At 37.4% G+C, this 25,923-nt stretch overlaps 10 protein-coding genes across 10 annotated transcripts; 7 read left to right on the top strand and 3 right to left on the bottom strand. All coding sequences in view use genetic code 12, as the record gives it.

Annotated features, from left to right (window-relative positions):
• Positions 1–334: 334 nt before the first annotated feature.
• On the bottom strand, positions 335–955 carry CORT_0A04610 (Gad1 glutamate decarboxylase; the record flags this gene model as incomplete). The annotated part of the gene is made up of 1 exon (XM_003866241.1): positions 335–955. The coding sequence occupies one exon, from the start codon at positions 953–955 to the stop codon at positions 335–337; it is 621 nt and encodes a 206-aa protein (XP_003866289.1).
• A 1,617-nt stretch (positions 956–2,572) lies between these two features.
• On the top strand, positions 2,573–4,396 carry CORT_0A04620 (Sac1 protein; the record flags this gene model as incomplete). Its single annotated transcript, XM_003866242.1, has 1 exon — positions 2,573–4,396. The coding sequence occupies one exon, from the start codon at positions 2,573–2,575 to the stop codon at positions 4,394–4,396; it is 1,824 nt and encodes a 607-aa protein (XP_003866290.1).
• A 192-nt stretch (positions 4,397–4,588) lies between these two features.
• CORT_0A04630 (hypothetical protein) lies at positions 4,589–5,353 on the top strand (the record flags this gene model as incomplete). The annotated part of the gene is made up of 1 exon (XM_003866243.1): positions 4,589–5,353. The coding sequence occupies one exon, from the start codon at positions 4,589–4,591 to the stop codon at positions 5,351–5,353; it is 765 nt and encodes a 254-aa protein (XP_003866291.1).
• A 95-nt stretch (positions 5,354–5,448) lies between these two features.
• CORT_0A04640 (membrane transporter) lies at positions 5,449–7,221 on the bottom strand (the record flags this gene model as incomplete). The annotated part of the gene is made up of 1 exon (XM_003866244.1): positions 5,449–7,221. The coding sequence occupies one exon, from the start codon at positions 7,219–7,221 to the stop codon at positions 5,449–5,451; it is 1,773 nt and encodes a 590-aa protein (XP_003866292.1).
• Positions 7,222–8,552: 1,331 nt separating this feature from the next.
• CORT_0A04650 (Cla4 Ser/Thr kinase) lies at positions 8,553–11,252 on the bottom strand (the record flags this gene model as incomplete). The annotated part of the gene is made up of 1 exon (XM_003866245.1): positions 8,553–11,252. One exon carries the CDS (start codon positions 11,250–11,252, stop codon positions 8,553–8,555), a length of 2,700 nt encoding a protein of 899 aa, XP_003866293.1.
• Positions 11,253–13,308: 2,056 nt separating this feature from the next.
• Positions 13,309–14,454, top strand: CORT_0A04660 (hypothetical protein; the record flags this gene model as incomplete). Its single annotated transcript, XM_003866246.1, has 1 exon — positions 13,309–14,454. The coding sequence occupies one exon, from the start codon at positions 13,309–13,311 to the stop codon at positions 14,452–14,454; it is 1,146 nt and encodes a 381-aa protein (XP_003866294.1).
• A 502-nt stretch (positions 14,455–14,956) lies between these two features.
• CORT_0A04670 (Ccr4 component of the Ccr4-Pop2 mRNA deadenylase) lies at positions 14,957–17,326 on the top strand (the record flags this gene model as incomplete). The annotated part of the gene is made up of 1 exon (XM_003866247.1): positions 14,957–17,326. The coding sequence occupies one exon, from the start codon at positions 14,957–14,959 to the stop codon at positions 17,324–17,326; it is 2,370 nt and encodes a 789-aa protein (XP_003866295.1).
• Positions 17,327–17,538: 212 nt separating this feature from the next.
• Positions 17,539–18,627, top strand: CORT_0A04680 (hypothetical protein; the record flags this gene model as incomplete). Its single annotated transcript, XM_003866248.1, has 1 exon — positions 17,539–18,627. The coding sequence occupies one exon, from the start codon at positions 17,539–17,541 to the stop codon at positions 18,625–18,627; it is 1,089 nt and encodes a 362-aa protein (XP_003866296.1).
• Positions 18,628–20,654: 2,027 nt separating this feature from the next.
• CORT_0A04690 (Plb5 GPI-linked phospholipase B) lies at positions 20,655–22,811 on the top strand (the record flags this gene model as incomplete). The annotated part of the gene is made up of 1 exon (XM_003866249.1): positions 20,655–22,811. The coding sequence occupies one exon, from the start codon at positions 20,655–20,657 to the stop codon at positions 22,809–22,811; it is 2,157 nt and encodes a 718-aa protein (XP_003866297.1).
• Positions 22,812–22,966: 155 nt separating this feature from the next.
• CORT_0A04700 (Dip2 small ribonucleoprotein complex) lies at positions 22,967–25,867 on the top strand (the record flags this gene model as incomplete). The annotated part of the gene is made up of 1 exon (XM_003866250.1): positions 22,967–25,867. The coding sequence occupies one exon, from the start codon at positions 22,967–22,969 to the stop codon at positions 25,865–25,867; it is 2,901 nt and encodes a 966-aa protein (XP_003866298.1).
• Between the last annotated feature and the right edge of the window lie 56 nt (positions 25,868–25,923).

Raw genomic sequence — 25,923 nt, forward strand, 5'->3', positions numbered from 1 at the left:
TACTCCATTGATAACATCCCCTTCTTTCGATCATATTCGCTATCTCCCAACGTGTAACCTCCTATTTTTAGTGCTTTGTAGAAAAGCCTTGAGGCACTTTGGAACAATTTCTTATTGTGTAATGCTCTTTGTCGCCAATACTCAACACCTTTGTCAAGCCGTATCAATTCTCCCTCTGATTTTTCTTCAGAGTCTGCAAGTTCTTTTTTTGTCAAATTAGCATCTCCTCGAGGCGACGCTTGTGTATCTTGTGTATCGTTGTTATCGCCCGGTGTCGTGTCAGATAAATCGCCTTTTTCTTCTATCGTGTGACCTTTAATCAATGTCCTCCTGTTCAGCGCTTCACCATTTTGTAAGATGCACCCAGCGTTCGGCTTTTTTTGGATTGTGCAGCGGTATCTTGCATGATGGACTCAGCAAACACATCAATCAGTGATGTGATAGATAAGGTTCTTGCTCCCTGTAGGGAAAGGTACTCTGTTAGTGGGTTTTCAGACATTCCTTCTGCAGGGTGCATGGTGGGCTCCCCACTCAAGCCCTTAGTAGGCTGCGCCCCTATATCCTGTTCGGTGGGCTTCTCGGTCAATGGCTTGTGGGGTAATGATTCAGTAGATTGTGCAATGGGCATTTCCTTCCTGGGAAGTGCTTCAGTATTGCATGTGGTGGACTCCTCATCCATAATTTTGCTGGAAAGCGCCTCAGGAGTTTGTGCAAAGCCTTCATTCTTGGTTGGAAACTTGAACACTTGATCACGATCAAAGGGAAACAATCCAGTTATTTCCCAAAAAAAGCGCAAGGCTTTAGGTTTCAATCTCTTTTGTCGTATCGTATCATGGCCCATTATGAATTCTCCTCGATCAACATCAGTTGGTGAGGGTTGTCCACCATTAAACAAGTTACCCCGAAAACTGTTGTCAATAACAGAAAGGACAGCCTGATCAAGCGGTTGAAGCATAAACAGTGCTTGTTTAGGTATGTGCAAAACTTCTATGCTGTTCTCCTTGTATTTTGCTTTGAATTCATCGCTGGTGAAACAAGTTAATTCTTCTAGAATCAAACCAGTATGATGCTTATTTTTGTCTGCTCCCGTTTCTCCGACAAACAATTACTCAAGCCACTCAATTGCTGTTTCTGATGATAATAATCCATTCTCTAATGACCTATAGTAAAAAGCGGGAACATTGGCTGGTTTGTATCGAGATAACAGGGTATCCCGCCCTTTGTGTAACAATAGTGGCGTTAGTATTTCACCATTACCACATATCGTTTCCAATATTGTCATATCTTCCTTCTTTTCTTCATAATCAAGTCGAACCTTTGACCATTGCTTTGAGGCTTTACTGAGTTAAAAGCTAGGTTCAGCCATATTCTATACTTGGCTCTTGTCAAATCCGTATTTTTCCATAAACGTTTCAAAGGCATCAAACCACAAAGTCACAGCTCTCCAACCAGCTGGAATTAAATTCAGATAACTAAGACGAAATCTTATTTTCTGTAGTTCCAGATATCGTTTTTTCCAACCGTAGAGCCACCCCTTGGTGGCCCTTGGCTCAAATCTTTTCCCAGTAAGAGCTAATTGGCTGCATTAATAACAAAGTTGTCATTAAAAGGAATCTTGCTATTGGATCGGTGAAACACATGATCGCAGACTAGCTTTTCGTCCACCTCTTGAACTTTTTTCTGATGGGATCTTATTGCTGGTCTTTTTATCTCTTCGATGAATTTTCCAGTAGTTGACGTTGTAGGTAACGATTCTGCATCATATCTTACTTCTGTCAGATTCCCACTTGGTAAGTTCTTCTCGAGTTCTTTGTTGAATTTTGCTAGGTGGGCGCGAAAAGTCGAATAAACAACCCGAACATATTTGATACTAATACTTTGGTTGGTCGAGGTTGATCCTTTTCATGGAGTTTATAAAATGCTACAGCTTCCTGCACTTTTACAGGATCAAATTTCTTAAGTTTCTTTCTGGGAGGAACGCCGTCCTCCATTGTGTTGGTAAAATCAGGCAATTTAGAACAGCTATTGTCTAATTCGCAACAGAATTGTATTTGTGTGTGATTTCAAAGAACTCTTGTATTGGGATATCCTTTGGTAGATGCCAACGCTTGATGAAGAAGTATATCAAACAAAAATTTGCACCCAATTGACTTCAAAACGTATATAAGGGTGGTATTGCAATTACAGGAAACTTCCAGTACTAATGGGGGGGGGGGGGGGTGGTAATTGTCACATGGATTGCATATTTTTGAAAACAATTAGCAATAATCAAGGTTGTTTTAAATTACAAGTTTCATGTAGTCCAAGCTGAACTATTATGCTAAAGCTACTAGTGTGAATTGAGAATATCATTCGAATGACTACTACTGAATACTTCTCTGAAGAGCTACCCTCAACAGATCTAATTATATTCTGCCCCACCGTTGTGGATGTTAAAATTTATCACATGACCAGATTGAATCTTTTTTTTCGTTTCCCCAACCGACTGAGGGACACTGTGGGAAAAAAAGATACTCATTCGTAATTATAAACCAATATATCTTGATAGAGCCATAAGCAAGACATCTCCATCATGGTATTGACTCATTCAGTAGCCAAAGATGGTACTCATATCTTTCATAATAAGTTAACCAACAACTACCTTTTAGTGGGGGATAATGGTAATAGTATTGAGACAACTAAGGAATATCCATCAACATTAACCAGTGATACCAATGCCATTTCATGTATTATTGGTGTGATTAAATTGAAGATCAACTCATATATAATTATTGCTGATAAGCATCTCGTCACTGGGTCAATTTTAAACAAGGAGATTGCTTTGATCAAGAGCTATAAGATTTTATCATTGAGTGGAGCCAAGCCAGCAAGTGAGGAGAAGGTATACTTGAATCTTTTGGATGAACAGTTGAAGAATGGTACTTTATATTACTCTATTGACAACCAGTATGATATCACTAACTCATTGCAGAAACAATACACTACGGAGCATCCTAAAATTGATGAAAGATTCTGGTGGAACAAATATATTTCATCTCCTTTAATTGAAGCTGATTCTAAATTTGAGTTTATCACCCCAATCATATACGGATATTTCAAATCTCACTCCACTATTTTCAATGGCAGGGCATTGCAATTTGCTTTGTTGACACGTCGTTCCAATGAGAGAGCTGGTACAAGATATTTCCGTCGTGGTATTGATGCTCAAGGTAATGTGGCCAACTTTAATGAAACTGAGCAGTTTGTCACTACTGATGATAATCATATTTACTCGGTTTTACAAACGAGAGGTTCAGTGCCAGTGTATTGGGCCGAGGTCAACAATTTGCGTTACAAGCCTAATTTGGAGATTAGTTCTCAGCCTTCAGGAGACGCTACTGCGGCTCATTTCAGTCAACAAGTGGAATTCTATGGTGATAACTATTTGGTTAATTTGGTTAATCAACTGGGATATGAAAAGCCTGTTAAACAAGCGTACGAAGCAGCAGTGGAGAATTTGCCGGAAAAATTGAAAGCTCATGTTCATTACATTTATTTTGATTTCCATCATGAATGTAAAGGTATGAGGTATGACAGAATTAATTTGTTGTTGGATCATTTGATTGGATTGGGCTACACTTCAGACAACTATTTTGAGATTGACCTAAATGCAAGACAAATTGTTCATTTGCAAAACTCTGTAATTAGAACAAATTGTATGGATTGTTTAGATAGAACTAATGTTGTCCAAGGCTCAATCGGTAGATGGGTCTTACAGAACACTTTGGTTAAATCAGGATATTTGAACTCAATTGAAACTCCATTTGCTAAAGTGGACCCACAGTTCAACTTATTTTTCCAAAATTTCTGGGCCGATAATGCTGATGCTGTTAGTTGCGCTTATTCAGGAACTGGTGCTTTGAAAACTGATTATACACGGACTGGTAAGAGAAGTTATCGTGGTGCTCTCCAAGATTTGAGGAATTCACTTACTCGTTATTACAAGAATAACTATTCTGATGGAAGCAGACAAGATTCATATGACTTGTTTCTTGGTAAATACAAACCATACCAAGATGCGGTCCAATCGCCATTTATTGATGTTAGGCCAGCCTATGTTCAATTGTTGCCCTATTTAATGGGTACTTCGTTCTTGATTATGTTGGCAGTTTTGTATTACCCAAGAGGTTCCTTGTTGGATTTAAAAAACTTGGCCATAATTGCCTTGTGCTTGATCTTCAATGTTAGAGGTTTATCCTGGGTTCTTGCTAATGGATATCAATATGTTGATTGGCCAAGGTTAGTTCCTTTGGATTATTTGAGAAAGCAAAATACTTTTGATGCAGATGGTAAATTGACAGGCACAAAGTATGAAAAGACAGATTACTTCAAAGGTATCAGCAAGAAGAAGAACTAGGAGAGGAATTTAGAGTGTACTGACTTGACGTAGAATAGATAAATAGACCTTTTGTGAAAGGAACTTCTACTGTATTGTCACTCTTTTTCCCTCAATGACCAAAATTTCAACGACATACGAAAAAAAAAAAAAAAATGGAAAAAAACCAAACCATAAAAGCATATTTGATCAAACGGCAAGAACAGAATCACTATGTCAAACATTTTAGAGAAATCATTAGACGATATAATTGGGGAAAAGAAACCCGAAAGAAAATTCACACCTACAAGTAGAAGAGGTAGAGGTGGAGGACCAATTTCGTCGTCACGTTCACGTTTCCATCGTCAACATCGATCTCCACCATATAGCAGACGACAACCAGATGTATATATTCCTCGTGGATCACCGGCGATAGAGACGACACCATCTTCATCAAGTATACCCCCCGACGTTTTACATATGGCCAATGGACGTCCTACATTACGTTTAAAGAATATTCATCCGGAATTAAACGGTGATGATTTGAATAAGTTGTTTTCTACGATTAATGATGTTGATTTTATCAAATTTGATGAGAGGAATGATACGATTGCTTATATATGTTTCCAACGTGATTGTGAACGGAGTAATTCAGAGGCGATTGAAAAATATGATGGCAAGAAGGCCATGGGTAAGATTTTAATTGTTGAGAATACCGTTAGCTTGGCAGATAGGATTCGCATAGCACCAAGACCAGCGAGACGAGAGGAACTTGGTGGTGGCTTGCCTAGGGGCGGTCGCCTGAGAGGTAGGGGAAGTTTAAGAGGAAGAATTTCAACTCGTGGTGGTAAATCGGGAAGAGGAACTGCACCGAAAAAGAGTGCTGAGGAATTGGATAAGGAATTGAATGAGTATATGAATACTAATGGTGAAGCTGGTGATTCAAATGGGGCTACTGGGCAAGAGAATGTAGATGCTGATCTAGATATGACCGGATAAAGGGAAACACTTTATAGCTAAATGCACCGTTCATTGTAATTAAGTATTAATTTATATACGCTGTTTGATAAATAAAATGCAACAAAATTTGAGATTTAACCCATCCCCTGAGTTAACTCAACCATACTGATGTAAATGTTTTTCGTCCTCTTCCTAAATGTCTTTCCGAAATACAAGAATGGGATAATACAAGCAATAGTGACAAAATCAATCACTGCTAAAGCAATATAAGTATTCGCTGTACCTGCACCATCTAACCAATATGAACAAGCAAAGGTGAAAATACAAGCTAAGGTATTATTGATGATTGAGACTCCCACCATTCCTTGAATGACAATTTCCGGATAAGCATCCATTAAGTATGACATGGCAGTATCACCAATTGAACCCCATCCAAATCCAATAAACCCTAACCCAACATAAATGCACTGCCAGGGCCATTGTTTATCAGCACCAACTCCAAACATAATAAGTCCAAGCGGAGATATAATCAATGTAATGAATAGCAAATACAATCGGTATTCAGGTTCCATTACTCCATTATTTCTCTTTGCAATCCATACAACATGCTTATCGGAAAAGATACCTGACATGATACATCCAACAACAGCACCAATTAAAGTGGCAACATTCATGATTGCTACTCCGGTGTTGCTTTTGTTCCATGGAGGATCGTAAAAGAATGTATCTTGAGTGGTGAGGAAAAAAGTCATGTATGCATCTTGTAATCCCCATAGTAAGCCTGAGAGCCAAACTGCTGGTAATGTGAAAACTTTGAAGTAGATGACAAAACGGTTTAGGTATTGTTTGAATCCAAAGCCTTGCAAGTATGGAGCTGGGGTGATTAATGCGATTCTTTTCAAGTATGGTGTTGGTTTTTCGTCACTGGTTTCAATGTCATAATTGGTATTGCTATTGCCAGTCGGTGATTGAACATGCGATAAGGCATCTAATTTATCTTTCTTTTCCGATTTGGTCATGTCATTGGTTATGGTCTTGATTTCGGCTTCTTTATCACCGTGGGCATCACAACACTTCTCATCAACAAGAGAAGATTCACTTTGCTTGCTATTTTCAACTTGCGTAGCTTCATAAATCTTCAATTGGCGATCATAAACGGTTTCTTCACAACCAAAAAACAACACGACAAGCGTGGCCCCACAAATAATAGCACCCCACCAACCAACCCATCTAAAAGTCATCAGTTCAGCAATTAATTCAGCAATTAAAGGCCCCAAGAATGAGCCCACTGAAGTTGCCAAAATATACAATGTCAATACACTACCCAAATTATTTTGAAAGAAAATATCACTAAGACTTTGTTGTACTTGAGCTTCAGCACATGATTCACTAATACCAACAAACATTTGTGACCAAATTGTATCGGCAGTTTTTCTACTGAAACCAAACCACATACATCCTAAAGTCCCAAACAATAAACAAATCAAGTACGTGATTCTTCTTCCATACAATGATGAAGCTGGTGCAAAAAACATACATGACCAACCAATAAAAATAAACAATACACCAGCACCAGTATTCATGGCATCATAAGAGATGCCATAAAATTCATTCAATGAATCCTGAGCAGCGCCAGCGTCATTTGAAGTGGCGGCAGTTAAAGCGGTTATGAATGCCAACAAGATTAAATGCCAGATTTTCCGTGGTTTAGACCAATTTAATGGATCATTGATTGAATCTGATGGTTGGGGAAGCAAGACTAATCCATTCTTGTCTCGTTTGAGTGATTTGTTGGATGAAATGGAATTGGTATCGTGCTGAGAACCAGTAAGAATATTAGTTGTTCCAGGAATAAAATTTTCATCATAGTATTCTGATGGGACAGTTGAATCAGCTGCGAATTTCATAAGGGAAACGTTGTAATTTTAAGAAGAAAAATTGAAGTAGTACTGTTTCTTAACTATGCTGCAAAAAGGAGGTTTGAGTAATTGTATGTGCGTTCTTTGAATGTAATCCTTGTCTAGTCAGGCAAATATTGAAGAAAGGAAAATCGTAAAATCGGTGAAACGATGTCAGTATGACATTGTGGGAGGTATGAATGTGTTAGATTATTGCGAAAAAATGTGGTTAAATAAATGGGCGTTTATAGTTGATTAAGTATCTTCTTTTGTAGCAGCTGTTGATCCTGTGTTCTGGGGTTCCCTCCTTTATTACACAACTTCAAGAAACGAAAAATTGATCTCTTGGAGTCTCTTCGATGTATATATAAATTCCAATTGGAATTCCGATTTAAAAATTTTTTTATAATTTTAGAAAAACATCACCGTTATTGTGCTACATCTCTAAACTTTAAAAAACAATAAAAAATTATTAATCCCATTAGCACCCATTAGGGCGAGAAATAAAGGAGGAGAAAGTAAAGAAAGTAAAGAATAATTAATAAATACAACACACAAAATGAATGGTTCGGGAAACTTGTCGTGTGACAAATAATGAAAAGAATGCTATGCCCACGCTATATGCCTTCTTGGGCATATATACGTACAGAACTGAGGCATTTGCGTATCAAGTAAAAGCATAGTTGACGTAGCCTAGCAATTAAACGTATTTTAAAGCACTACAGAGTATAGCGTAAATAACAATAGGAAAACATAAAAGATAAGACGTTTCAATTTTTGAAAAATCTAAAAATTTGGAAAAAAAAGAAACGACTTGACTAGAGAACAATAAACTTTTGACTGAATGACGAAATGACGAAATGAATTCAATTCAATCAACAACCAATGACCATAGCATTTATTGTTTTAAATCTCATTTTACTCTTCGGCGCTTAAATCCTCTTCTTATTTCGCTCATTCAGAAAAGAAAAATTTCTTTTTTTCTAATTGTGTTTCCGCTTTGTGTAATGTTGTTATTAGCCCTATGATTGCTTTGGTCTCTTCTTACATTTATGGTGAATAAGCGCATCTTTTCATTGGACAATAATTTTTTGCAGCTATTCGGCCGCTTGTTTCAAAGTAAGATCAAAATCCCTCGGATGGCTTCATCGATTGGGAAGCTTCTATAATACCTCCTTTTTATTAAAGTGATGCTATCAAAATTGACAGTTGCCAAGACGAAACGAAGAAAGGATTATACAACCGAAAAACCTTAAACTGTACACCAAAGAGATTAACATTCTGAAAACTTTTTTATGGAAACTGTCTCTACTCTATACCAAACATTACCTGCAGTTCCTCTACTCCCCTTGATCATGTGCCTGACCCTGATTCTTTTTCCATTCCAATAACGGAGCCAACTCTTCAATCTTTCCTGACTTGTGTTGGATAAATGAATGCTCCAATAACTCATCGGTAGTAGCTCTATATCTCACATCAACACACAAACAAATGGATAAAAACTTTTTGATTGAATTACTTAGCAACTCTGGTTTCTTCAATTTAGGAGTACCATTAGTAGCAATCAAATACAATGCCTTGAGCGGTTCTTCGTTCAAATATGGAGGTTCTCCTTCAATCATTTCAATCGTCATTATACCCAATGACCAAACATCAACTTTTTCATCATATTCCTTTTGTTTGACAACTTCAGGAGCCATCCAGTATGGTGTACCAACCATTGTTGCTCTCTTGTTTCTTTGATCAGTTAATTTAGCACAGAATCCAAAATCAGTGATTTTAACATTCCCCTGTGAATCCAACAAAACATTATCTGATTTAATATCACGATGAATTATATGTTTCTTATGTAAATGTTGCAATCCTTTCAAAGTTTCAAAGCAAATGGTGGCAATTTGTCGTTCATTTAATTTAAATTCGTTATTTTCGATGATCTCCGTTAAGGATCCACCTTCCATGTACTCCATAATAACCCATAATTCAGAATCTCCAATAAGGTAAGAATCCAAAAAATTAACAATGTTTTTATGTTGACTATCCTTCATGACCAAAATTTCATTTATGATTAATTCTTTTCTTGGTTGGATATTTAAATCCATTTGTTTAATGGCAATTTTCTTACCTTGGGAAATCGTCTCTGCCAAATAAACGTTTCCGGAAGCTCCTTGACCTGCTTTTTCAATGATTCTGAACAATGGTTTGGGATTGTTGCTGTTAACAACTGTTTTTAATTTAGCAATAATTTGCAAATCATTTAATCTTTCTCGTTCCTTTTTCAATTGTTTGGCGGTCTTGGGTACTGCAGGACCTTGAGTAGGTGATTGCACTTTTGGTTTGGGTTTTGACTTGTCTTGTTGTTCGGACTGTTGTTGATCAGATCGCTGTGCTCCTTGATCCTGTTTTGATTTCAATTGCAATGGTTTTACCAGTTCATTTAAAGGGTTTAATGGCTTTGTAACTGAATGCGCAGCACCAGCTGGGCCAGTGAGTGGTTGCTGATGTGGCTTATGTTGATGAGACTGCACCACGGACACATTTGGGTGTTGTGATTCCAGTGGACTCTTTTTCGATGTAGGAGAGTAATGCTTGACACCTTCATCACTCATGTTTTCCTTATCCAGTGAAAGACTAGTACTACTTTGTTGAATCTTCAAATCGGGATGAACTTTGTATGTTGGTGTTCTGTTGAAACTAGCACCACCGGGTAATGAAGGTGGCACTTGTTGCGGTTTAGATGTAGATTGTTGACGTTGATGACTACGCAATGGTTGTTGTTGTTGTTGCTGCTGCTGCTGCTGCTGCTTGGATATACCTCCACTTGATCCTGTCGGTGGAGGAGGCGCTCTTCTAACTGGAACAAGATCATTCTTATCACCCAGTGGTGTAGGAACAGTGGTAGTATTTGCATTTGTTGTTCCAACACTTTTACTAAGCAAATTACTCAATGGGGATATTGTGGTGGGGGCAGTTGCTTCGTTGCCTCCGCTTCCGTGTTGTTGAGCAGTTAAATGATAAGGCGGTGGCGGTTTAGGGGCTGATCGTGTTGGTTTAAATTGTGTAGTGCTACTTTTTGGAGGTGGTTTAGTCCATTCTTGTAAATTAGAATTGTGGTCAATAGTATTACCAATATTCTTATTCATATTAACTTGAGGTGAAGCCATTGGTGTAGTAGGATTTGATCCGTTAATATCAGAGTAAAATTCCAATACTTCAATAACAGCAGCAGGATCCTTTTTCCAATCTTCATTAGTGATTTTGGAATGTTGTAATAAACTTTTCCAAGTTTCTGGTAATCCAGTAAAATTACCACTAGCAGGATCAAATCCAACATGAACTTTGTGGGTAAAATTTATTGGACTTGATACACCAGAGTTACCGCCATGTAGTGATCCACTCACACTACCACCTAGTGATGCTAAGTTGTGACTAGACTGCGAGGATGCAGCTCCCATTGAAGATGTTGGTAAGCCAGCAATTGTGCTACTTGAGTTCATAGATTGTCCAATTTGAGCTGAAGGACATTTACTTGAAAACGCATTTAACCAATCCAAATATTCATTACTTGATTTGACTGAAATTAATATAGATTTTCCATAATTTTTAGGAATAATTTCAAATGATTGACAGTTTTTGGAGTGTCCTGATTGTGGCTTCAAGATTATATTACTTATCAAATTCAATGGTAATAACAATTCAGGACTATTTGGATCGTTTATACTAGGTTCATTTTTGTAAATATTCAACGATCGATCATTCATATTCATAAATCTCTTGTTCCATCTAAACGATGTGAAGATACCATCATCTTTCACGTGTACCCATCCAGATTGACGTTTGTTTGAGCCAAGACTAATGGGAATTTGGTTGGACGTTGGGGAGGAGATATTGTTGTGATAGGTGTTTCCCTTTGAACCTAGCCCTAATCCCAGTGTTGTGGACAGTAAGTTCAAAGATGATGATGAGTGTGCCGCTACCGGAGGACGTGGTGGAGGTGGAGCACGTCTATGATTCTTCAAATCAGAATTATAAACACTAGTCATGTATGCGATTGAAATGAAACTGGTTGTAAATGCTATTTGTACTGAAACCTAAGCAAATCTGGTTTAATTTGTTTCTTGTTCTTGTTCTAGCAAAAATGCAAAAGGTACAGATATGAAACACACAGATACTAGCTGCTTTGTGGTGTGTTATGTCAAGTCGGGGAAAGAGGTTAATGGTTGTGGTTGTAAATACCTTGTTGAGTATGTGTAGATTTGGTGGTGATTTTAAATTTGTTTCAAAAAGATCTCGAAAGGGAAAAAAAATTATGCTATTGAAATAGTGAGAGACGAAGGAGAAAATTCATTTGAAGGAACAATACGTAACAATATATTGTAATACGATACAATATACCAAACTCATTCCATGTATAAACCTTCACAAACATATCTATAGTAGCTCTCGTTGCAACCATATACCTACAATATGCTACGCCAATAGAAAAAAAAACGACTTTGTAGTAATAGATGAAGGTTTAGCATTTTGTTTGAAGCAACACGTGTAGATAGGTGCTACTACTACTACTTCTCAAAATCCTTGATCATGTCAGACTATGATATAGAACAATGGTAGGATAGACCCACACAGGTACACACACACTCCTGTTCCTTATTTAGTCGTTATTACTTGAAGATCATATTGGAATGAGAGAGACGCGTATCCTCTAAACAAAACACACCACAAAAACATTTTTGAAAACATAAACAATAAATTCACTTCGGCTATTTCATAATATCGTCTAGAAGCCACCGAAAAAATACAATATCAGGGAGTTTAAAAGATAGAGACCAAAAGTGAAAAAAGAGATGAAATTTAAAACCACAACATAACGTGCGATAGTGGTCCACTCTTATCATAACAATCCCAATGTGTATTTTCGTAGTATTATTTCTGTGCCATTAAACTTGACAAGGAATTCTGCTACTGACGCTACCAACCTAATATTCTATATAAGGAAAATCCCAATACAACGCGTCCTTATTGTTTCAACTGGGTGAGGGGGTGGGGGACAAATACATTACCAACCACTTTGTGTATAGCAAAATGGGGTTAAGGGGATCTACTATACATCCTATAGGTCAATCAAAACTATACTGCACTTCCAGCGTTATGCTTACTACGCATATATTTTGCATAGCCTGGTTTTAAGTGCATAAAGTTTCTAGACCCATCTGTTCTTTCTTATATTCCATTTAAGTTTGGGTATATACCTTGTAGTTAAGTGGATTAGGTTTGTACTTTTTTCCTAAAGCTCTACATAAGGCGGACCCCGATCGTACCTTTTTGACTATTTCCTGACTTTAAAGGGTTCTTCAATTAAAGGTTTTTAGGCTTTTTGTAAATTTTGAGTTTTTAGTGACCTTGATTTTCCCTCGTACCTCTCTTGAGCACAGAATGGGGCAAGCATGTATGTCCTAAAAAGACATTATCGGTTTACGTAATTACTTGGTGGTTGTCAATAGCGAGTTGAAGTTGTGTTTTCCGTAAATTATTTTGCACTAATATCACGCAAAACTACTATATATCCTACAATTTTAATGCAGATAGGGACCATCCATTTCATTCTATTTGGGTCCATTTATCAAACTCAAAGCCCTTAGAAGCATACTATAAGCAAAACACATTGGTCGTTGTTTATACGAAATTTTTTCAAATGTGTTGTCATGTTTTGCACTTTGCAACCACAAACTATGTTCTATATTAGGAAGGAGCCGCACTGCGAAATAGATTTGCACTAATATTTATTACCAATGATGATGTAATAACTCCTAAGCGGAATTCACTCAGCCTTAGTTGTACATCGCCTATCAAAGACTACCAACCACAAACAGTCATCTAGGATTATATGTTGACATACTATTGATTACCAAAACCTTTAATCGAAAAACCGACATCAACCAAAGCAATATCAACCGTAGCAATTTAAGATTTCCATTCTAACTTCGTTGGTCATTCAACAACATTTCTACGACATCCCACTCACATATCCCTTTTAAATTGTTGCGCGAGATTAGCTCACGCAAGCTAACTGTTTGCTTCATAGTCTTTGTTGTGCTCATGATCTTAGTACCGAGACAGCTTTATTTAACCAAGATCGTATCCATTCCTATGCGCAATATTCAATCTTCAACCGTAATGAATCTAGATAGCTACGATGCAATGAAGTACCGAAAATGGATCACCTTGGACCAAGGCCAACCGGTGGACGAGTCCAATAGGATTTCAATCATGACATATAATCTTTTATCAAGACATTACATATGGAAAGGAGTCTACGACAAAGTGGACACCCAGCATTTAGATTGGGACCGTCATCGGTTCCCCCTTATCAACAAAACAATTAAGCAATTTAGTTGTGACATTATGTGTTTTCAAGAAATGGAATATCACATATATAAGACATTTTGGAGCAAGACATTCCCCAATGATAAATATCAAAGTTTTTATATTCAAAAACAATGCCCACTGCATTTGAATATCTTCAATAACGATAAATTGGATGGAGTTGGTATATTTGTCAACACTAATAGATTTGATATATTAGGTGAGCTAAAGATCAATTTTGGTAAAGAAATCATCAATCATCGATCTAGGTACAAATTAACTACAGATTGGATTCAACGAGTAATTACAAGAAATACTGTGGCTTTGATACTTAAGCTATATGATAAACAAACTGGAAAAATATACTATGTTTCCAATACTCATTTATATTGGTCACCAAAATATAATGATGTCAAAGTACTTCAGATAAAGATTTTACTAAACAAACTACAACAATTTAGAACAGAACCTGATTCTTCAATTATTCTTCTAGGTGATCTAAACTCCAATTTTGATTCAGACGTGGTTCATTTACTTCTGGGGGATACAATTGACACTACATCTTCACCCGACTTCAAGAATCGCAAATATGGTATTAATAATCCCTTAATTGACAAGAGCGGACAAATTAACAACCCATTCAACTTACAAAATGTATATCAAGATCTACACAATTCGGCTGGTTTACCATTTACAAGTTACGTCACTCGATTTTCTGATGTTTTGGATCATGTGTTTGTAAGTGATGATATTTTGGTGAATAAGTTGTTAGGGGAAGTTGATCCTAGTTATTGTCAACAAAAGGATGTTGATGGGTTTCCTAACTCTCAATTTCCTTCTGATCATATTCCATTGGTGGTCGATATATCCCACAAGTGAGTAATAGAGTATTTATTTATTTAGATCGGCTTTTGGAATGAAATTTCAACTGTTCTCAGTGAACCTTTGTAGAATATTAAAAATCAACTTACACAACAAGTCCTCACCATAGACAATGTCACGTACCTCTTCTTTCGTAAAATACCTAACTTAATTTCAAATGTGCAGCAACTAAGTCGTGTGTATCACAAAAGTTTTTATTGATTGATGATGATAAAAAAAAACAGTCGAAAATCTTCAACAAAAACGAACAAAAAACACAGTTTATTGCATCCATCAATCATCGTATATACATATTTTTTGGTTGCATGATATTAACAACTATACAACTGACTTGTCTAAATAAACTACCAGAGCACACAACTACACAATCACCAAACAGCTGTTTCAAGTGAGTGTTGAAAAAGAAAAGATATAGTGGGAATCAACTGAAGGCAACCATTTCGAAGAATTAAACCACTAATACACTACACAGTTGTCATTCCCATCACACTGAAGAAACATGAATCTAGCTAGTAAATTTCAACAGAATCAGGGCCAACAACCTCAATCCAACCTTCAGGCACAACAAATTTTGTTACAACAGCTTCACCAAGGGCAATCTCATCCACCACCACCGCCACCACCACCACCACAACAACAACAACAGGCTACATCCAATGGGCTAAATGCTGCATTCCAACCAAATGAGAGTTTCAATGACAACTTGAATGGCCTATATCAAAATAATTACCTGCGAGCTCAACCAAATTTACAACAACAACAATATTTCCCCCAGTTTCAACAAAATCAACTGAAACAAGCTGGAGGAAATGGTCTCAACATTGGGAGTGGTGCATCACAATTGCAACAACCATATCAGGCAAATCACCTACCAAGACAAGTTCCCCATCTTCAACAACAATTCTATAATCAACATCAAGCTGCGGCGCTTCAAAAGCAGCAACAGCAGCAGCAGCAGCAGCAACAACAACAACAACAACAACAACAACAGCAGAGCCTACACCAAGCACAACAGATACAATTGCAAGGATCTCAATTACAAACTCCTATTCAAAAGGCTAGCACTTTGCACGTTGATAATCCAAACACTAGCTTTTGGCAGCATCAACAACAATTGTGTCAACTTTCAAGGTCATCTACTGATCCTCATAACTATGCAAGACAATATGCATCCAATTCGAGGAAATTGAAGAACCCATATGCTGAAACTAAATCCATTGGGCTTATTGAAGCGACTAAAGTCATTGTTGCAAGTATTGAAGAAGAAGAACAGAAAAAGAAACTTGCAACTAGGGATCCTACTAGTGCAGCATTGTTGCATAATAAGAAAATTACTCAAGATCTTGACGATGATTCAATGGAAGAACAAAGGATGCGATTGAAGACTCAAGGCCGTCAATTATGGTGTCAACTTGATTTGAGTGGACAAGGATTGGTTAATCTTTCACCCAGGTTATTTCAGTATGATTTTTTGGAGTCGTTATATTTGAACAATAACAAATTGACTAGTATACCTCCTGAAATTAGCAAATTGAGAAGTTTACGAACTCTAGATTTATCACACAACCGACTTAGTGAATTGCCATCTGAGCTTGGATTATGTTTCAATTTGAGGTTTTTGTATCTTTTTGACAATAACATCAAATCCCTACCTGCTTCATTTGGTAACTTGTTTGAACTTCAATTTCTTGGTGTTGAAGGGAACCCACTTGATTTGAACATTGCCAATTTGGTTGCTGAGAAGGGTACTAAGGAGCTAATAGCCGCAATTAGAGATCAAAAGTCGACAATAGCATCACCTGAGCCACGCCATTGGTTGCGAGTGGAAGATGATGGAGAGGTTGTTGATACCAACGAGCCATACAAACAGGAGCAAAGTACAGGTAATGTATTCACGTTGATGTCCTACAACACTTTGTGTCAACATTATGCTACGCCAAAAATGTACAAGTTTACTCCATCGTGGGCATTACAATGGGAGTATAGAAGAGACCTTTTAGAGAAGGAGGTTTTGAACTATAGTACTGATATTATATGTATGCAAGAAGTTGAAACTAGAACATACATGGAGTTTTGGGGACCGTTGTTAGCACAAAAGGGATACAAGGGATTGTTTTTCAATAAAACAAGATCAAAGACAATGAGCGAAAATGATTCAAAGAAGGTTGATGGATGTGCCACATTTTACAAAGTGGATAAGTTCACATTAGTACACAAGCAAAATTTTGAATACAATAGTGTCTGCATGGGATCTGACAAATACAAAAAGACCAAAGATTTGTTCAACAGATTCATGAATAAAGATAATATCGCGTTGATATCATACTTGGAACATAAGGAAACTGGAGAAAGAATTTGTTTTGTCAATACTCATTTACATTGGGATCCAGCATTTAATGATGTCAAGACCCTACAAATTGGAATTTTGTTGGAAGAATTGCAAGGCTTTATCAAGAAATATCAACAGACCTCGTCAATGGAAGAAGTTAAAAAGGCGCCAATTGTCATATGTGGCGATTTCAATTCAGTCAAACAATCGGCTGTATACCAATTATTTTCCACCGGTTCCTCCAAAGATCATTCTGATTTATCTGGTAAAGATTATGGAAAATTCACTGAATCTGGATTCCATCATCCATTCAAATTGAAATCAGCTTATGATGCGATTGGAGAATTACCATTTACTAATCTTTCACCTTCATTTACTGATGACATTGATTACATCTGGTATTCAACTTCGAAACTACAAGTTAGAGGATTACTAGGCGAGATTGATAAGAAGTATGTTTCACATTGTATTGGATTTCCTGATCCGAATTTCCCATCGGATCATGTGCCTATATTAGCCAAATTTCAAATAAAGAAATAAGTATTTAGAAAAAGGAAACTGTAGTATTACTGGTAGAGACTTTGTTTGCCACAATCGTTTTGGGCGGAGTTCGTATTCCTTGTATATTATGTAATATATATTTTGGAGAAAAGTTGAAGCGGAAAGGGTTCTTTGGTTCTTCGGAGTTCTGTCAGTTTCAATTGCGCGACAAGATTCGGAAGAATTGCGATTTTTGTGTATCTGAGTCACAAATGTCATATAAAATGAACCAGTTCCGTCGAATTTTAGTTTCAGCAACTTTTCAAACATTCATTAGACAGAAAAGTTACACTATAGCAACAAAAATGGGTGACTCTCTTTTAATCCCAACTGAAAATGACTATCTTGATGCCCATGCCGGAGCAGAACAACAACAACAATATAAACAACTTTGGGAAACAACATTGAAAAATAAACGTGGTCCACAAGGACAGTTAGAATTCCCCTGGGAGTTTGAAACGGTTCAAGGTTTTTTCAAACAAAGTGATACTAAAACTGATGATGCCGTTTTCAATTACGCTACTGATCATATGGGCAGATTGAAACCTTGGAAAAATATTATTCTTCAATTGACTCAATTGAATCAAGAAGCTCCAGATAATGTTGAATACAAGCTTTTGTTTCTTGCTAGACATGGGAATGGGTTTCATAATCAAGTTGTTGAGACATATGGATTAGATCGATGGAATAAGGAGTTGCATAAATTGGGTAAGATTGATGGTATTGAATACGCACCTGACCCTCAATTAACTCCATTAGGTATTGCCCAAGCTGAAGAAAACCATCGATTGTGGCAACAAGAATTAAAGGAAGGTGCACCCATCCCGTCCAAGTTTTTTGTTTCACCATTACAAAGATCATGCAACACTTTGCAGATTACCTGGAATGATTTAAAACCTAAAGCTATCATACCACGTATCGATGAATTAATTCGAGAAACAATTGGGAAAAACTTGTGTGATAAGCGTTCACCAAAACGTACTATCCAACAACGATTCCCCGAGTTCAACACTGATGGAGTTGTAGATGAAGAAGATGTATTGTTTGGTGATGATGAAAGAGAATCAATGATTGATCAATCGATAAGAATTAATCGTTTCTTGCAAAATTTATTTGAACTGGATTATAATTTAGGTGATGGGAAAGTAGATAAGAAAAAAGCAGAAGAGGATACACACATTGCTACTTATTCACATGCTGGAACTATTAGATGTTTTATTAATGTGTTGGGTCATAGAAATTTCACCATTTCCACTGGTGGTATGATTCCTATTGTTGTTAAAGGAACAAGAAGAAGTTAGACAGGTTGTGTGAGGGGAAGATTTTAGACAGTTATAGAATATCTAGAGTGGATATTTATTAGATTTATTCAGATTCAGTTATAGTGGATCGTATAGTCAGATTATAGAGAGTATATTAAAAAAAAGTATTGTTGTGGCTGCCAAAAATTCCGTGTGTAAGTGTTTGTGTTTGGGGTATAAATGGTGCTGCAAAACTCCAAAATCCCAACTTTCCCTCTTTTTTTGTTCCTGCTGTCATCAATCATCATCATATCTGCCAACCACAACCATAATCACAACATCATTCTATGACTCCATAGATATTCCTCTATCTTATTTACTCAAAAGCATCCAACAAGATCCACAACGACCTATGACAAGATTGATGATTTCCACGTTTTTTAGCTTTTCTTAAAAGGAGAATTCTGAAAAAACATATATAAAGGGATGTTTGAATTTCAACACCAGCATTGCTGCTAATCGGCCGATGTGATTGGTTCTGGAGGGTGCTGAGTGTTTTTGAATCTTGGCGATAAAACAAAATGTACTCAACGAAGACAAATTTTTAGCTTTTCTTGATGACGAGGAAGTGGGAAAGGGGGTCTTGATATTGCGGGATATGTTCTTGCCTTTTTAAACGGTTATCAGACGATTATATTTCGAGCAAGTGGTATGCTCGTGGTTGGATGAAAACAGTTTAAAAAAAAAGGCACTACCAACACTGTTAACTATCCAAACACAGGGAATTGGGGGACAAAAGCAGGCTTAATGATATAGAGCAGAAAAGAGGTTTATTTGTTGATGGAGGATGAATAACAAGCGTCTTTCTGAACCTGTATCGTTTCCAAAATTATGTTGAGTATGCCCACTTCCGAATTGGATGATTCTGTCTTGTTTAATCTTCAGAGTTGTTTCATTTATTTTCTTATTCACTGAATTGCCAAGATCCCGATTTGAGGATATATCCATTTGTCTTGTTTGTTTCTCAATTTCATGGATGTTTGAAGTTCCCCATTGTTGAGTGAATCAGTCCCATCAGAATAAATCGCTTTCCAAGATCTTGATCCTGACCTATTCCTTCAATGTACCCACATGATGAATTAATGTCCCTATAAAGTTAATCAAGTCCCATTACCTTCCATTACATAGATATATGGTTAGCTAAATGAGCTATTGTTTTATCGCCATAGACAAATGAGCTTTTTCACAAGCACATGTGACCAGAGTGATCACTTGTTGCATATTTTGTGCATTCCGCCAATGTCTCAAATCTTTGAGCCTGATATTTTGGTAACTGTTCATGATTAATCCAAAGAGAAACTTAAGACTTTGCGCAACAAGACTTTTTGCGACGTGGGGCAGGTTTCAATTTCCCCACTTATGAATGCATCGAAGATACAACGTGTGGCTATTTTAACTCTGGCTCTCTTGTTGCTTCTTATCTACCACATACGAAATTGGGTCTTCAAACGGTCTATCAACCTTCCGTCTTTACGCAACAATAAGCTCCTCCGTTATAATGATGTCAAATGTCGGCACTTATAATATCGCACAATAGTGAATATTTCTTTTGTGCAGCTATGAGTGGGTGTATCATTATTTTCTTTTTTTTTTGTTTATTGCTATTGCCTAATTGGGTTCAGATCAAACAGAAATCACACACACAAAAAAGAGAAAAATATGAAGAAAACAACCATTAATATCATTCATTAATTGTCCACCAACAGCCGAGGATTTAGGACTTTATTGTTTTCCTATTTTCTCTGTAAGCTTTTTTTCTTAGCCTAGCCACAATAATGAAGTTAACACCACCACCACCTTTGAAACTTTGTGTTATTTTCTTTCGTTCTTGATATACTTTTAGTTTAACCCCCTCTACATACATATTTGCTTTGAATAAGGAAAGGCTTTCACAAAAGAGTTTAAAATCCGCTCTCATGGATACAAACAGAACCGGAAAAATCTATAAATAAGTGCAAATACTCATTATTATTTAAGCAACAGCATTTCTAATCATACACATATTTCAACCTAAGGTCACTCATTAGATGAGGGCTTTCCATGTACTTTGCGCATCAGCAGCATTACTCGTCCAGGTACAAGCAATTTGGCCTTTTGATTCAGATAGTTCAAGCACCAACAGCGACTCAACTGAGACAAGTGCACCTTCTGATGGTGGTGAATCATGGATCCAATCAGTAGTGGGTAATTTTGGTGGAAGTGAAAGTGCATCCAGTAACACAGACGCAGCTGCTTCAACTGACGATTCTAATCCTTATGCACCTTATAATAGCACGTGTCCATCAGAATCTCTAACACGAGATGCAAACGATATTTCAGACTTGGAAAAGGAGTATATTCAAAAAAGACAAGAAATAACCAATAAGAACTTGATTAACTTTTTACAAAACAAATCAAATTTAACTGACTTTGATGCGGAGTCATTTATAAATGATAATGCTAAGGATCATAATATCACTATTGGATTATCTTTTAGTGGTGGTGGATACAGAGCTATGTTGTGTGGGGCAGGTCAGCTTCTAGCAACCGATGATAGGTATGAAGGTGCCAACGATCATGGTGTTGGTGGTTTACTTCAATCGGCAACTTACATCACTGGTCTTTCCGGTGGTAATTGGCTTGTTGGTAGTTTGGTAATGAACAATTGGCTTTCAGTTGCAGAAATTGTCAATGGAAGCTCGACAATCTGGCAACTTGAAGATTCAATATTAAATCCTAGCGGTATTCGTATTGACAAGACAATTGCATACTATTATGGTCTACGAGAAGCTGTTACAGCAAAAGATGATGCTGGCTTTGATACCACAATCACTGACATTTGGGGTAGGGCTTTGTCTTATCAATTCTTTCCTGATGAGAGTGGTGGAGAAAATATTACGTGGTCAAGTGTTCGAAACATGTCACATTTCAAAGACCACACCATGCCTTACTTTCTTGTCGTTAGTAATGCTAGGCGTCCCGGTGACTTGATTATTAATGAAAATAGTACTGTCATTGAGATTTCAGCTCATGAATTGGGACTGTGGGATCCATCGCTTAATGCGTTTACAGATGTCGAGTATTTGGGGTCGTCAGTGGATTCGGGAAACCCGAATGACACCAATGTGTGTGTGCGTAATTTCGATAATGCGGGATTCATTATGGGCACATCTTCATCATTGTTCAATCAAGTTTTACTTCAGTTGGGTGATTACGATATCAATAGTGTTATTAAATCAATTTTGACTGGTTTGTTATCACGTATAAGTTATGCTGAGTGGGATATAGCTTCATACGAACCGAACCCATTCTTTGGACAGCAAAGTGGTGAATCCGTTGCTATGGTTAGGAATGAGACGTTGTTTTTAGTGGATGGGGGTGAAGATTTGCAAAACGTTCCATTTTACCCATTAATTCAAAATACTCGTGATGTCGATGTGATTTTCGCATTTGACAATTCAGCAGATACTAATGAAAGTTGGCCCAATGCCACATCAATTATTCTGACTTACAAAAGACAGTTTGCGGAACAAGGAAAAGGTACACCTTTCCCATTTGTTCCTGATGTTGATAAATTTCTTGACGAAGATTTGTCTTCAAAACCAGTTTTCTTTGGATGTAATGCTTCTGACTTGGATGCATTGATAAAATGGCACAACAACAGCGATATAAACGCCACTGACGTCCCGTTGGTTGTTTACGTGTCAAACCATCACCAATCGTATTATTCAAACTTTTCCACTTTTAAGTTATCCTATGAAGATGCCGAAAAATATGGAACCATCAGAAATGGGTTTGAAGTCATGTCAAGAAACAACTTGACTGATGATAGCAATTGGTTAACATGTGTTGGATGTGCCATAATACGAAGACAACAAGAGAGATTTGGACAAGAGCAAAGTGATGAATGCAAAAAGTGTTTTCAAGAGTATTGTTGGAGTGGTGGAGTTAAGGATGCCGCTCCTGTGAGCAGCGCTAGCGGATTAAGCGACATCACAGGACTCAGAACATCATCCGTGGTGTCCACAGCAACTACTTCAGGTTCTACATCTGGTCAAACCTCAGCTGCATCATCAGGTAGCGAAACCACGTCCTCTGAAAGCCCCTCCTCTTCAGAGAAGAAGAATGATGGAGCGATCAATGGAGGACAACCGTCATTTTTTTTCTTATTAGGTAATTTATTATTAGCCGTGTTGGCTAATTAAGCCATTTACATTTTAATAGATTTTAGTTCGTTTTATACTGTGTAGTGAGGTTCGATGAGGTTTGCCTCATCACAGAAAAAAAGAGATGTTATACCAAACCAATTTTTTTTTTTCACCCTGTAAAAGCATCAACGATAGAACTCTCTTACACTACAATGGTCAAATCGTACAACCGTTATGACGAAGAGAAATGCTTCGGAGTCATTACATCACACTCGAATATTGTCTGGCTTCCGCCCAGTGACTCCCAATCGTCTACATCTGTTGGAAGAGCATTAACCTCAGGATTGGAAGAGATCCTTATTTGGGACATCAAGACTGGTGAATTGCTACAACGATTAAATGATGGGTTTACACCAGGTGCTTCAAACGCCAGTACAATTACCGCACCTAGTCCAGTATCACATTTGGCGTACCATCGAGATACAAATTTGATTGCAGCTGGATACACCGATGGTAAGATCAAGATTTGGGATGTCAGTTCTCAATCTGTGCTAATGACATTCGAAGGCCACAAGTCGAGTATATCTTTGTTGAAGTTTGATATTAGTGGAACTAGATTAGTCAGTGGTTCAAATGACACTAGCATCATCATGTGGGATCTTGTAGGAGAGCTGGGATTGTTCAAATTGAAAGGTCATAAGGGCCCCATCACAGGATTGGAATTTTTGTCGGTGTCAAAGCAAGATGTGGATATTGACAGTATAGATGATTATTTACTCACAAGTTCAAAAGACGGGTTAATCAAATTATGGGAATTAAAAAGTCAACAATGTATCGAGACACATTTGGCACATAGTACTGAGTGTTGGTCAATGGGAGTGAACAACGATACTAATATGGTCGTCACCACAGGAAACAAGGATCAAGTTAAAGTTTGGGGAATTGATCTCACTCGTGAAGATGGAGAAAAGATTTATGAAAGGGGTATGTTTGAAAAGGCAAGCAAAGCAAGAGGTAACGAGTTGCGCTTCAAGACAATAAAGCATGAAGGTACCAAGATAGAGCTATTCTTGGTGCAGAATGCTGACAGAACCCTTGAAATATTTCGTGTGAGATCTGAGGACGAGATGAAGAAAGGAATTACAAAGAGGATGAAGAGGTTGAAAGAGAAAGGCTTAGATGATGATGAGATCTTAGAGTCAATCCAAAGTTCTGAAATTAGCATGCTTATAACATCGTTCACAACTGTTAGGTCGCATTCAAAGATCAGCTCGTGTTGTTGGACGAGCAACCGAAAGAAGTTACATATTTTGACAGCATTGAGCAACAATAGCATCGAATACACCAGCATTCAAACACCCGAGAGCCTAAGAAAGGCTCAAACAACTGATATTCATGCCGTAAGGGAACACACGATAGATAGATTGGGTCATAGATACGATATTCGTGCTATGGATATTTCCCCTGAAGACGATAAGCTATTAGCTACGACATCGAATGGTGAGTTAAAAATTTGGAATACCAGATCCTACAATGTCATCCGCTCGTTCACTTTGGAAAGTGGCTATGCCCTTTGCTGTAAGTTTTTACCAGGTGGTTCTTTGGTTGTTGTTGGGTTCAAGAATGGGAACTTGGAGTTATACGACTTAACTACGTCGTCATTAGTAGATCGTGTTGAAAAAGCTCATCAAGTGGCGGATGCAACTGGTGATGATAACAGTGCAGCAATCTGGTCCTTAGATCTAACATCGGACGGGAAAACGTTGGTGACTGGAGGAAACGACAAATGTGTTAAGTTTTGGAACTTTAAAGTTGAACAGGATGTTGTTCCTGGAACCAACACTGTCATTTCACAACTTAAATTTGTCCATACACAAACTTTGGACTTGAATGAAGATGTGTTGTGTGTTAGGGTTTCACCTGATGACAAGTATCTTGCTGTTTCGTTGTTGAACAATAATGTACAAGTGGTGTTTTTAGATTCATTGAAATTGTTTTTAACATTATATGGACACAAATTGCCTGTTTTGTCAATTGATATATCTTCTGATTCCAAGCTCATCATCACATCGTCGGCGGATAAGAATATCAAAATTTGGGGGTTGGACTTTGGTGATTGCCACAAATCAATCTTTGCTCATCAGGATTCGGTTATGAATGTCAAATTCATTGGAGAATCCCACAATTTCTTTTCTAGTGGTAAAGATGGGCTTATAAAGTATTGGGATGGTGACAAGTTTGAATGTGTACAGAAATTACCAGCACATCAAAGTGAAGTATGGTGTATGGCAATTAGCAAAAATGGATTATTTATGTGCTCGACTTCTCATGATCATTCGATTAGGTTATGGTCTGCTACTAGTGATCAAGTGTTTTTGGAAGAGGAAAGAGAGAAGGAAATGGAGGAACTATATGAAAATAAGTTGTTAGATCAATTAGATAGTGATGAACCTGTACGGAAAGATGGTGACGATGAAGACGAGGATGGTAGTGGCGAAGTTGAAAAAGTTGGTAAACAGACCATGGAGACATTGAAAGCCGGTGAAAAGTTGATGGAGGCTTTGGACATTGGTATTGCGGACTTGGAAGCTACTAGAGAATACGAATTGGAATTGAAAACGAATAAAAATGCGATCAGACCTACTCCGAATGCAATTCTACTTGCTTTTAGCATGACAGGTCCCGAGTATGTTCTTGATACTTTAGTCAAGATCAAACCTTCACAGCTTGACGACGCCTTGATCGTTTTACCATTCTCATACTGTTTGAAGTTGTTGCAAGTGATGGAAGTTTGGACCAATAAGGAAAACATCACCAAGAACGTAACCAAATTGTCATTAATCTGCAAGGTCTTATTTGAAATTGTCTCCTCAAACTCCAAAGAATTGATTCATCAAAAAGATCCACATATAAAGAATCAATTGATTGCGGTTAAACAGCAATTGCGCGATAGCTTATCAAAGACGTGTACTACACTAGGAATCAATACTCAAGGGTTGAGATTTATCAAGCAACAATGGAAGTTGACCCATTCACAAGAGTTTATTGATGAGGAAGAACAAAAGGATTACGAGGATAAACGTGCAACCAAGAGAGTATATAAAACGATATAGATAGTTGCATAAATGATGACTGAACCACTGAGCATGTGTAAACCTGAACAAGACTT

This window comes from Candida orthopsilosis, assembly GCF_000315875.1.
Source record: "Candida orthopsilosis Co 90-125, chromosome 1 draft sequence".
Classification (NCBI taxonomy): Eukaryota; Fungi; Ascomycota; class Pichiomycetes; order Serinales; family Debaryomycetaceae; genus Lodderomyces; species Lodderomyces orthopsilosis.